This window comes from Salvelinus fontinalis, chromosome 25 (assembly GCF_029448725.1).
Source record: "Salvelinus fontinalis isolate EN_2023a chromosome 25, ASM2944872v1, whole genome shotgun sequence".
Taxonomy (NCBI): domain Eukaryota; kingdom Metazoa; phylum Chordata; class Actinopteri; order Salmoniformes; family Salmonidae; genus Salvelinus; species Salvelinus fontinalis.
Window position 1 is genome coordinate 27,611,259 of NC_074689.1, and position 12,532 is coordinate 27,623,790.

Consider the following 12,532-nt stretch of genomic DNA (forward strand, 5'->3'; position numbering starts at 1 on the left):
TGACGAAGGGGCATAGACTTTGTCTACCGAACCTCAACAAGCCTCAAGAAAAAAATGTAGGTGCTCAAACAGCCGAAAAATCCCCTGCTGAATGCTACCCAACACCAAAATGAACAAAAACGTCACTAAATTTCATGATAATATATGTGCAAACTGTTTAGACTGAGAAGCATACAGTAACCTTAAAACCTGATGAGGATAGAGGGCGATATTTACACTTTGGGGGAAAAACATGCCCAATTTAAACGGCCTCGTACTCTATTCTTGCTCGTACAATATGCATATTATTATTACTATTGGATAGAAAACACTCTCTAGTTTCTAAAACCGTTTGAATTTTGTCTGTGAGTAAAACAGAACTAATTTGGCAGCACACTTTCTGACCAGGAAGTGGAAAGTCTGAAAATGATGCTCTGTTCAAGGGCCTGCCTATAAATGGGCATGATACGTATGAGTATACATGCACGTCATACACCTTCCCCCAGATGTCAAGAGGAAGTGAGAGAAAAAATGAAGTGTTTATCTTGGTCTGAGGTGGAATATATCCTCTTGGCACGACGAGTCATCCATTTCCTGTTTTCTGGAGAGCGCGCAGATGGACCTGGAATTGCCTTTTGAAAAGCCGTCGTTATAAGCGACTACTTTCTCCGGCTTTGATTTTATTTGATACATGTCACAATATCATCGTAAACTATGTTTTTTCAATATAGTTTTATTAGATTTTTGAAATTTATTCGGGACGTTAGGCGTGTTGCGTTGTGTGCCTTTGTTCAGAAAGGAGAGCTTCGCGCCACTTAGCCAGTGTGCTTGCTAATTCAAGAGGGAAAAACGATGTTCTAAATCCAAACAACGACTGTTCTGGACAAAGGACCCCTTGTCCAACATTCTGATGGAAGATCACCAAAAGTAAGAAACATTTTATGATGATATTTCATATATCTGTCGAACTGTATACTAGTAGTTTTGCGCCCAGATTTTGGCCACTCTCTCACTATAACATAAGCCTTATGTCGTAATGAAGATATTTTTTTGAATTCTAACACTGCGATTGCATTAAGAAACTACACCAAAAATATATGAATCACAGCAACACAATTGCATATCAACTAGGAGTATTTAGCAGGTAGGTGAAGTACGCGCCAAAGTAGTTCCAGTACCTGATAGGTCGAGACATGGGCAATCCCCCGATGTAGATTGGGTCCAGGTCAGAGCGGTTGAGGTCAGAGGCGGACCCAGGAGACTCTGCCTCTATAATCTCTTTGTCTGATGAGTCTGCAGCCATCACCGATATATAAGCTGGGAGGATGGAAAGAAATACAACAGTTTACTTTACATCAGACCTGGGTTCAAATACATGTATATTTAAGTATCTGCTTATTTTAAATACTTTTTTCTGTGTATTTAAGTACGTGCCTAAAACATGTGCTTTTATTTGAGTATTTGAATCGTTATTTGTTAAAACAAAATAGTCCAAATTGTGTTTGAGTGTATTTTCAAATACTTATTTCAAATACTATTTTCAAATACCTGGGTTAAATGGATGGGAGTGTATTTGAGTCAGTGTATTGAGTATTTTCAAATACTTTCCACGTGTATTTCCTACTTGTCTTGTCAAATAAAAGATATCTGAATACTTACTTTGAATGTATGTGAAAGTAATTACATACATACTATAGGCATTATACCAGGACAACCACTACAAAACAATAGGGATATACACAGTATCAATAAAGCTCCAGGGGAAAAAGCTGATTGTGACCCCGAAAATTGTGGTTGCCTGACTATACCCTATATAACTCTTAGCCTATAACCTATGAACTATGACCTTTGCGTTTGTTCCTCTGCAGGGTGATCTTGTACCAGCTGCCAGTGTTATAGGCTTTGTTGGAGGAGAGGGTCAGAGGACCAGAGCCAAGTTCAAAGGTTAGATGCACATGGCCCTCCACCAGCTCAATGGACAGGAAGTCCCTCTGAAATAACAAATAAACACATCAGTCAATCTTTATCGTCCCTAGAGGGTCATTTGACTTGCCACAGCAGAGGACCATATCTTTCCACAACAGTATGTACATCTAGAAAACAAATACAGACTGTTCAGTGTGGTTGTAGTGTGTTTGTGGGTCAGCAGGGGGCGTACCGTGCCGTTGGAGGCCAGGTAGAGCAGCAGGCCGTTGGGGGAGAGGGTCTTGAACAGCAGTACGATAGAGGTGGAGGTGGAGCGGAGGGGTTTCTCTACAACTGAGTAGCCACTGCCATCAAAGTGGAAGGACGTCTCCTCCGTCTGCGGACTCATGAAGCAGCCGCGACACTGGCCCTCCCTCTCGGCGTAGTTCCACAGCCCGATGTTCTTCTCGTTGAGCGACGCCTCCCCCATACAGCCCTTGAACTGGGTCATCTTCACCGCGGAGGACTTCTGTGTAAAAGAGATTGAATAAATGATTTCAGATTATCTCAGTGCTTTGCATGTCCTTTGTAATTTTGTGTCAAGCGACTTGAATGTTTTTTAAAGTTTTATTGGTGGCGAATACAGAATGATACGTGTTGTTGACGTAACCATAGGTGTGGGAAGATGTTTGGGGGTGAGGGTGCAGCGATTTTTTCGCCAATGGTGTAAGGGTGCTGAGTGTTTTGTCGAGGGGGTCTATATCGGTCTATGGATGTAACTCTATGGATGTAACTTGAATTGAACCAGTTCAAGCTCTCAAGGACCCAAGGAGGTGGCTAGAACCATGTCCGAGTGAAAATGACCCAGCCAGGTGTGACTGTACCTTGATCTGGCCTCCCAGGCCGCCAACAAATATGAGGGTAAACTTGTTGACATCCAGGACCGTAGCAGAGCGTGGTGAGGTGGTCTTGACCGCAGGCAGGGGGTCTGACTCCAGCGGGTGGACTGACAGCGTGCCGTGCTTCCCAAAGCGAGTGGCGTTGATGCGGTGCCACTTGTTGTTGTTGATCTGGACGTCGGGGTACTCCAGTTTGGCGTGGCCTGAACCCACATCCCACAAGAACCCCACCTTGCCATGATGCATCTCCACCGCCATGAAGTCCACCTGATATACAGCACAAGTCAAACGTTTAGAACACCTACTCATTCAAAGGTTTTTCTTTTGTACTATTTTCTACATTGTACAATAATAGTGAAGACATCAAAACTATGAAATAACACATATTGAATCATGTAGTAACCAGAAAGTGTTACTTTACAAATGTAGTTATAGCGGTAACATTGACGTACATTATAAAGGGTTTATGAAGGGTAGTTTATAGATGGTTTATAGATTATGTATAACTCTCTGCTTGAATGTAGATTATATAGACTTTAGTTGAAAACAGACTTATGGGTAATCATTACGAGGTACTTTCGGTGGGTGACTCACGCTGGAGCTGCTGCCCATATAGAAGAGCAGGTTGTCAGGCTCGCTGGTCTTGACGGTCATAGTTAGAGTGTTGAAGTTACTGGAGGACATCTCAGGCTTGTAGGCCCTCACACAGTCTTTGTCTGCCAGCACTGACACCTTGATCTGTACAGGCGAGAAAAGGACATTATTATGTATGTCAGTTGAGGACAGAGTGGGTTGGTCCATGTACAGCAGGGTTCCATGTACAGCAACTGGAGGCCCGCGGGGTGGTGGTTCTATTTGGCCACCCCAAGTTTTCTGAGCAAAAACCAAATAGTTGGACACCAGGAAATCAGCACCAAGTGATTGTAATTTTGGAAATCTGAGACACGTGATTGTAATTTTGGAAATCTGAGACACGTGATTGTAATTTTGGAAATCTGAGACACGTTATTGTAATTTTGGAAATCTGAGACACGTGATTGCATTCAAATGTATGCGAGACCCGCTCCTCTAGTTGATGATCCCTGACAGTGTGTGTGTGTGTCTGTGTGTGTAGTCCAGCAGCAGTGACTAACCGAGGCAGCCTGTTTACGGGCCTGGTTGATCATCTCTCTGATCTCAGACAGGTTTCTGCTCAGGTTTTCCCCCAGGATCTTCAGGGGTTTAAGACGGTCATACAGCCTCTCGGTACGACTCTCTGCCTCCTTCAGCTTAGACTCAGCTGTCCTGGCTAAGAGGGGCAACAGATAGGACAGGTTAGTAATGCTAATGTCATCTTACTCATCTATGTCAGTCACATAATATCTCTAGAAATGAGCCTGTAATTGATATGTCACGATAACATGGTAATAACATGTGACTAACAGTAAACAGGTATTTGCAACACTACTTGGCTTCTAATGTGGTGTGGTTGAAAGCTAGAGTCCTTAGATGCTACATCAATTTTTTGGACTTATAAATGAATTATTATGTACCCATTGAATCTTGAAGAATATAACTTGTAAATGCCTCCTGAGCTTAGTTCAACTGTCACACCCCATCAGATCGCTAACTATCAGCTTGTTTTACTCCACTGTTTGTAAACAACATTTATAAATGTAAACAAACACTGTATATCATGGATGGTCAGTCCTTGCATCCATAGCTCTGTCTATGAATTTGACCTGTGGTTACCTTTCTCAAGCACCCTCCTTCAGATTTTTACCAAAATAGAGGCAGGGTTTTTGTTTTGTTATTGTTTCAACTCCGGATTCTAGATTTATTGTGGAAAGGTTGAAATCAAAGGTGAAAATCACTGTAGAAAACACTGGCATGACAAAGTTGCTAGCTAGAATCTAGCTAGAATCATATTTGGTTGTCAGAATAATATGTTAGCCTCACCGGTGGAGTGTGACTCAGAGAACAGCTGATTGGTGTTGGAGACGCTGGTTTTGGCCTGGGCCACTGCCTTGCTGGACTCCTCCAGTCTGACCCTGACCTCCTCCAGGCGCTCCAGTGCCCTCTGCAGGGAGGAGTTGGCCATGGCAGCCTGCTCTTTGGCCTCCAGCACCTGCTCACTGGTGCCTACAGGGGGCAGCACAGTCAATGTGAGTGATGTACTGAGGTACCACATTTCATGCTGTTCTCTGTTGTCCCACTGTTTAGGGTGTCTGAGTCTATGATGAAGTGTTCAATATATGACTTATGTGATAATCATTAGTTGATATCTACTATTTTCATCCAGTGGTTCAGACATTTTTCAGCTCATAAAGTTGTAAAGTACAACATTGTGTTATTGTTGGTTTTAATGTAGCATTTTTGAATGTTGTTTTTATGACTTAACACAGGGAAGAGTTCATGAAAGTACTAGAGTGTGATGTAGGAGAAATGACCCATAAAAGGACAATTCTTGGGGCATCAGTTGGCAGTACCACTCACCGTTGGGCAGGCTATGGAGCAGGAAGACTGGCTCTGGGGTCAGTCTGCTGCTGTTATGGAGATGATTTATCAACAATGCCATTCTGTCTGTCACATCACGGATGTTAGCGAGGAGACCTAGGAGAGACAGAGACATGTCACTTTTACTACAATACAGTGCATTCGGAAAATATTTAAACCCCTTAACCCTTTCCACATTTTGTTACGTTACAGCCTTATACTAAAATGAATTTAAAAAATGTCAATCTACACACAATACCCCATAATGACAAAGTGAAAACAGGTTTTTCTAAATGTTTATAAATGTATACAAATTTAAAACAGAAATATGTTATTTTAATAAATATTTAGACCCTTTGCTATGAGACTCGAAATTGAGCTCAGTTGCATCCTGTTTCCATTGATCATCCTCGAGATGATTCTACAACTTGATCGGAGTCCACCTGTGGTAAATTCAATTGATTTGACATGATTTGGAAAGGCACACAACTGTCTATATAAGGTCCCACAGATGACTGTGCATGTCAGAGCAAAAACCAAGCCATGAGGTCGAAGAAATTGTCCGTAGATTTAAAGGTCCCTAAGAACACAGTGGCCTCCATCATTCTTAAATGGAAGAAGTTTGGAACCACCAAGACTCTTCTGAGAGCTGTCCGCCCGGCCAAACTGAGCAATCAGGGAAGAAGTGCCTTGGTCAGGGAGGTGACTAAGATCCTGATGGCCACTCTGACAGAGCTCCAGAGTCCCTCTGTGGAGATGGGAGAACCTTCCAGAAGGACAACCATCTATGCAGCACTCCACCAATCAGGCTTTTATGGCAAAGTGGCCAGACGGAAGACACTCCTCAGTAAAAGGTACATGAGAGCCCGCTTGGAGTTTGACAAAAGGCACCTAAAGGACTCTCAGACTATGAGAAACAAGATTCTCTGGTCTGATGAAACCAAGATTCAACTCTTTAACCTGAATACCAAGCGTCACATCTGGAGGAAACCTGGCACCATCCCTACGGTGAAGCATGGTGGTGGTGGCATCATGTAGTGGTGATGTTTTTTCAGCGGCAGGGACTGAGAGACTAGTCAGGATTAAGGCAAAGATGAGCGGAGTAATGTATAGAGAGATCCTTATTGAAAACCTGCTCCAGAGCGCTCAGGACATCAGACTGGAGCCAAGGTTCACCTTCAAACAGGACAATGATGCACAACTTTCTAAAAACCTGTTTTTGCTTTGTTATTATGGGGTATTCTGTGTAGATGGATGAGGGGAAAAAACTATTGAACCCATTTTAGAATAAGGCTGAAACGTGACAAAATGTGGTTTAACTATACTTGTGTTGACCAGAAGTCCCCACAAGAATAGTAAACAAACCAGAATTTGACCAACTGGGGACATTTTGTTAGTCTTCACAAGGTCAAATGCTATTTCTAGGGGGTTTAGGGTTAATAATTAGTGTTAGGGTTAGAATTAGGTTAAGGTTAGGAGCTAGGGTTAGTTTTAGGGTTAGGAGCTAGGGTTAGGTTTGGGTACGGGTTAGGTTTAGAGTTAGGGTTAAGGTTTTCGGGTTAGGGTACGGGTTAGGGTTAAGGCTAGGTTTAGAGTTAGGGTTAAGGTTAGGTTTATAGTTAGGTTTTCGGGTAAGGGTACGGGTACGGGCTAGGTTTAGAGGTTAGAGAAAATAGGATTTTGAATGGGTTAGTTGGGTACAAGACGAATTGGTAGACTGTGTGTGTGTGTGTGTGTGTGTGTGTGTGTGTGTGTGTGTGTTTGTGTGTGTGTATATGTGTGTGCGTGCTTCAACTCACCCCCAGTGCTGTTGTTCAGGGCCAGACTCTCAGCCAGTATCTTAGCACTACGCTGCACAGCCTCAGATCCCAGATCAGTAAGTGACACCTCGTGCTGGACTGTCTACAGTCAAAACACACACACACACACACACACACACACACACACACACACACACACACACACACACACACACACACACACACACACAACAATGCATATACAGTGTATTAAAAAAGAAATGACCAAAGACTCCCGTCACCCAAGTTATAGACTGTTCTCTGTGCTACCGCACGGCAAGCGGTATTGGAGCGCCAAGTCTAGGACCAAAAGGCTCCTTAACAGCTTCTACCCCCAAGCCGTAAGACTGCTGAACAATTAATCAAATGGCCACCGGACTGTTTACATTGACCCCCCCCCATTTGTTTTGTACACTGCTGCTACTCGCTGTTTATTATCTATGCATAGTCACTTTACCCCTACCAATATGTACAAATTACCTTGATTAACCTGTACCCCCGCACATTGACATGTTACCGGTACCCCCTGTATATAGCCTCATTACTAACCTGTAACAACACACATTGACTCGGTATTGGTACCTCCTGTATATAGCCTCATTATTGATATCTTATTGTGTTACTTTTTATAATTTTTTACTTTAGTTTATTTGGTCAATATTTTCTTTACTCTTTCTTGAACTGCATTGTTGGTTAAGGGCTTGTAAGTAAGCATTTCACGGGAGGTTTACACATGTTGTATTCGGCACATCAAAGTTTGATTTGATTTGAATAGAGAGGTTCTCTAGCCTGGTCCCAGATCTGTTTGTGCTGTCTCTCCAACTCTTATCGTGTTCGGCCATAGGAGTTGGCAGGACAGCCCAATCAGATCTGGGACCAGTCTAGTTATTTCATGATCTGATATTAATAGTGAAGGGACATTAAATGAGTGGCGACTCACCATGTTGAGGGCCGTAGCAGCAGTCAGGATGGCTTGGTTAGCCATCTCCTCTGCAGGCTGGATGTTAACTCTGATGTTAGAGTTGGCATGCGCTGCACTGGTGGCTTTCAGAGTGGTATTCATCACCTCCGCTAGAGAACTACATACAGGAAGACAAAGTGAGGCTGATGTACTAAATAAAGATATTTAGTCCTATTTCAAGCACCTAATGTTTGTGATGACGAGGGACACACACACACCAGCCCGCCGGGACACACACACACCCCAGCCCACCCGTCGGCACACACACACACCAGCCCACCCCGCCCGCCGGGACACACACACACACACCAGCCCACCCCGCCCGCCAGGACACACACACACACACCAGCCCGCCCGCCCGCCGGGACACACACACACACACCAGCTCGCCTGCCTGCCGGGACACACACACACACCTCTGCAGAGCCTGGGCCTTCTTGCTAAGTTCTTGGGCGTGGTCCTCAGCCTTGTAGACCAGCTCCAGAGCCTCTTGCTTCCTCAGCTCCATCACCAGAGCATCCACATGCTTCCTCAACATGGGGTTCCACTGCTCCAGCTGTTCCTTGGCCCCCTCCAGTTGCTTTACAATAAATAGTTAGAATGGACTCAGATTCTGTTAGCTAAACTGCATGTACCCAAATTATTTATATATTTTTTACACTGGCCAGGTTTCCTAAAAAATGTGTACAATCGCTATTGACCTCTACTGACCTTGAAATATAAAGTTTAAATCAACAAATAAAGTTATTGACGCACAACACATGTATTTGACATGGATATGGTGGTAATATGGCATTATGGTTTGACTTACAGAGGTGATGTTGCCCATGTCCTCTGCTATATTGACAGCATCAGCCAGGATGTCCTGAGTCTCCTCCAGTTGGGTTTCAGCTGTCTGGTTCAGCCGGCTCACATTCTGCTTCAGACCCTACACACACGCAGAGACAACACCGTCTAAATACTTCAATTGGAAAACTGTATAGTCCCTATATAGCTAAGATGTTTGAAAATGAGTGAAATTCTAAATAAATTAACTTCACCAACCTACATTTGACATTTATATTTTATTTATTTTATTTCACCTTTATTTAACCAGGTAGGCAAGTTGAGAACAAGTTCTCATTTACAATTACAATTATATGCTTATATGTGACTAAAAATGACCAGATATGATTTGGCCTTCGGCACATGTCAACAGTAATGACAAACTGTACTACATGTAAAGTACTTGAGTAATGTGAGTGGCCTGACCTGGTACTGTGGCAGATTGGTGTTGATGCTGCCCAGCAGGGTGTGTATGTGGTTGTTGTTCTCCCTGGCAGTGTTCAGAAGAGCCTGGGTGCCCACTAGCTGCTGGTGGTGTTGGGTCAGACTACTGGAGATGTTGAGGGTCTGTAACTCTATCACTCCCTGGGGCTCCTGGAGGTCCTTCTGCACCCTCTGGAGGAGAGCCTCGGCAGCCCTGCAGTTCACATAACACACAGGAGGGTTAGAATACAGTACACTACAGTCACTTCAACTATAGTACACACATAACACAGGAGGGTTAGTCAGCAATACACATTCATGTACTATAGTCTAGTAACTACACTCTAATACATCTTGACTACACCAACAGAGCCCAGAGCAGTGTTACAGTACACTCAATCACTGTAGTATAACAAGGAACAGTGTTACTTAGACTCTACAGGGCTTTTCTACTTAAGTGGTATTAACAGTTGAATTCTGAGTGCAGATTGTATGGGACTGAATCCAGAGAGGGTAGCCTACATAAATTCGCCACCTTATACGGCTAACCAACCAGAGTTCTGTCGAGACGCTGGCGTTGGCCTGGGCTAAGTCGACCACTCTGATTGTTTCCAACATGGCCGCCACCTGCTTCATTAGCTGTCTGCTCTTAGCCTCGTTCATCTCCACGTTGTCTGTCCTGTTCAGACGGCCAGCTTGCTCCGCCAGGGCTGAGCCAATCACAGAGAGGGAAGGGCTTACAGGTTAACAGGTTTTGTAAACATAAATGAAAACAGTAGGCAGCATCAACAAGAATACTTTTTGACCCCATTAGCAATGGAACCATTTCCATACAGCATGATGTCCTGTGGCAGCACCTTGTATAGCAGTCTGAATGGTGTTGATGTACTCCAGAAGCTCGGCCCCCTGGGTAACGCTGTTCTCTGTGGACCGGGCCACTTCCTCTCCATCAGCAGACACACCCATAGCCTTCTGTAGCAGTCCGTCTATGTCCTGGGTGAGGTTTGTCATGTCCTCCTCATCCCTGGTCAGGTGATAAGATGGGCTCCTATTCGAAGTCATCAGAGTCTAGGAGAGAAATTACGACATAAGTGTTTTACAACAGTCTTTCTCTCACTGAATGTGTACTGAGTACTTCTTAACTTAAGACAAGGCAGGAGACAGGGGATTCAAAAGATGATTTCAAAACCTGCTGGACAGAGAGGTATAATATGACTCCTCTTTTACCTTGACCTCTTGCGTGTCATTCTCCAAGTTGACCAGTGTGCTGTAGGGTGACAGGATGACCCCGGTCAGGTTGACAGACAGGAAGGAGCGCTCTACTGCATCCAGGTCATCCAGGAGCACCCTGGTACACTCATCATCACACACTGAGGGAGGGGGGAGAGCAAGGACATATTCTAAAGTTGCAGTTATTTGTGTGTGTGTGTGTGTGGGGGGGGGGGGGGGTCTGTGAGTGAGTGAGCACGTGATTGTGAGTGCATGTACGTATGTGTGTGTGGGGGGGGGGGGGGGTCTGTGAGTGAGTGAGCACGTGATTGTGAGTGCATGTACGTATGTGTGTGTGTGGGGGGGGGGGGGTCTGTGAGTGAGTGAGCACGTGATTGTGAGTGCATGTACGTGTGTGTGTGTGGAGGGGGGGGGTCTGTGAGTGAGTGAGAACGTGATTGTGAGTGCATGTACGTGTGTGTGTGTGTGTGTGGGGGGGGGGGGGGGGTCTGTGAGTGAGTGAGCACGTGATTGTGAGTGCATGTACGTGTGTGCAGACATGCCCTTATAAGCATCTAAGTACAGTACATTCAAAAAGTATTCCGACCCCTTGACATTTTCCACATTTTGTTATGTTACAGCCTTATTCTAAAATGGATTAAACAGTTTTCCCCCCAATTCATCAATCTACACAGAATACCCCATTATGACAAAGCAAAAACACGTTTTTAGATTTGTTTTCAAATGTATTCAAAATAAATATCACATTTACATAAGTATTCAGACCCTTTACTCAGTACTTTGTTGAAGCACCTTTGGCAGCGATTACAGCCTTGAGTCTTCTTGGGTATGACGCTACAAACTTGGCACACCTGACATTGGGGAGTTCCTCCCATTCTTCTCTGCATATTGTCTCAAACTCTGTCAGGTTGGATGGGGAGTGTTGCTGCACAGCTATTTTCAGGTCTCTCCAGAGATGTTTGATCGGGATCAAGTCCGGGCTCTGGCTAGGCCACTCATAGACATTCAGACACTTGTCCCGAAGCCACTCCTGCGCTGAATGGTCGTTGTCCTGATGGAACGTGAACATTCACCCTAGTCTGTGGTTTTCATCAAGGATCTCGCTGTACCTTGCTCCGTTCATCTTTCCCTCGATCCTGACTAGTCTCCCAGTCCCTGCCGCTGAAAACCAACCCATTAGCATGATGCTGCCACCACCGTGCTTCATTGTAGGGATGGTGCCAGGTTTCCTCCAGACGTAACGCTTGGCATTCAGGCCAAAGAGTTCAATCTTGGATTCATCAGACCAGAGAATCTTGTTTCTCATGGTCTGAGAGTCCTTTAGGTGTCTTTTGGCAAACTCCAAGCAGGCTGTCATGTGCCTTTTACTGAGGAGTGGCTTCTGTCTGGCCACTTCACCATAAAGGCCCGATTGGTGGAGTGCTGCATAGAAGGTTGTCCTTCTGGAAGGTTCTCCCATCTCCACAGAGGAACTCTGGAGCTCTGTCAGAGTGACCATCAGGTTTTTAGTCACCTTCCTGACCATGGCCCTTCTTCCCCGATTTCTCAGTTTGGCCGAGTGGCCAGCTCTAGGAAGAGTCTTGGTGGTTCCAAACTTCTTCCATTTTAGAATGATGGAGGCCACTGTGTTCTTGGGGACCTTCAAGGCTGCAGAAATGTTTTGGTACACTTCCCCAGATCTGTGCCTCGTCACCATCCTGTCTTGGAGCTCTACGGACAATTCCTTCGACCTCATGGCTTGGTTTTTGCTCTGACATGCACTCTCAAATGTGGGACCTTATATAGACAGGTGTGTGCCTTTCCAAATCATGTCCAGTCAATTGAATTTACCACAGGTGGAGTCCAATCAAGTTGTAGATACATCTCAAGGATGATCAATGTGTTAGGTTCTATTATTAGAGTAGGAACTCAACTGACACTGTGAAAGCTTAAACCAAGTTTATTCTTCCCAGAGGGTCAATCCAGCTGCATTAGACAAAGACATGGCTTCAGTCGTGGTGGTATACATACCCCACATTGGGTGGAGTCTCCTCCTC

General features: G+C 44.6%; 1 protein-coding gene across 1 annotated transcript in view; it reads right to left on the reverse strand.

Annotated features, from left to right (window-relative positions):
- The window catches only part of LOC129823062 (laminin subunit alpha-1-like), an 82,033-nt gene that overhangs the window by 10,634 nt on the left and 58,867 nt on the right, over window positions 1-12,532 (reverse strand). Inside the window, exons 31-46 of the mRNA XM_055881764.1 lie at window positions 10,494-10,636; window positions 10,124-10,334; window positions 9,820-9,976; window positions 9,270-9,480; window positions 8,830-8,946; window positions 8,435-8,598; window positions 7,998-8,136; window positions 7,058-7,160; window positions 5,259-5,375; window positions 4,722-4,904; window positions 3,917-4,071; window positions 3,378-3,521; window positions 2,769-3,050; window positions 2,138-2,413; window positions 1,826-1,970; window positions 1,158-1,296 (exon numbers count right to left, since the gene is read on the reverse strand). Of these exons, the coding sequence (XP_055737739.1) occupies window positions 1,158-1,296; window positions 1,826-1,970; window positions 2,138-2,413; window positions 2,769-3,050; window positions 3,378-3,521; window positions 3,917-4,071; window positions 4,722-4,904; window positions 5,259-5,375; window positions 7,058-7,160; window positions 7,998-8,136; window positions 8,435-8,598; window positions 8,830-8,946; window positions 9,270-9,480; window positions 9,820-9,976; window positions 10,124-10,334; window positions 10,494-10,636 (2,686 nt within the window). The remainder of the gene's footprint in view (window positions 1-1,157; window positions 1,297-1,825; window positions 1,971-2,137; window positions 2,414-2,768; window positions 3,051-3,377; window positions 3,522-3,916; window positions 4,072-4,721; window positions 4,905-5,258; window positions 5,376-7,057; window positions 7,161-7,997; window positions 8,137-8,434; window positions 8,599-8,829; window positions 8,947-9,269; window positions 9,481-9,819; window positions 9,977-10,123; window positions 10,335-10,493; window positions 10,637-12,532) is intronic.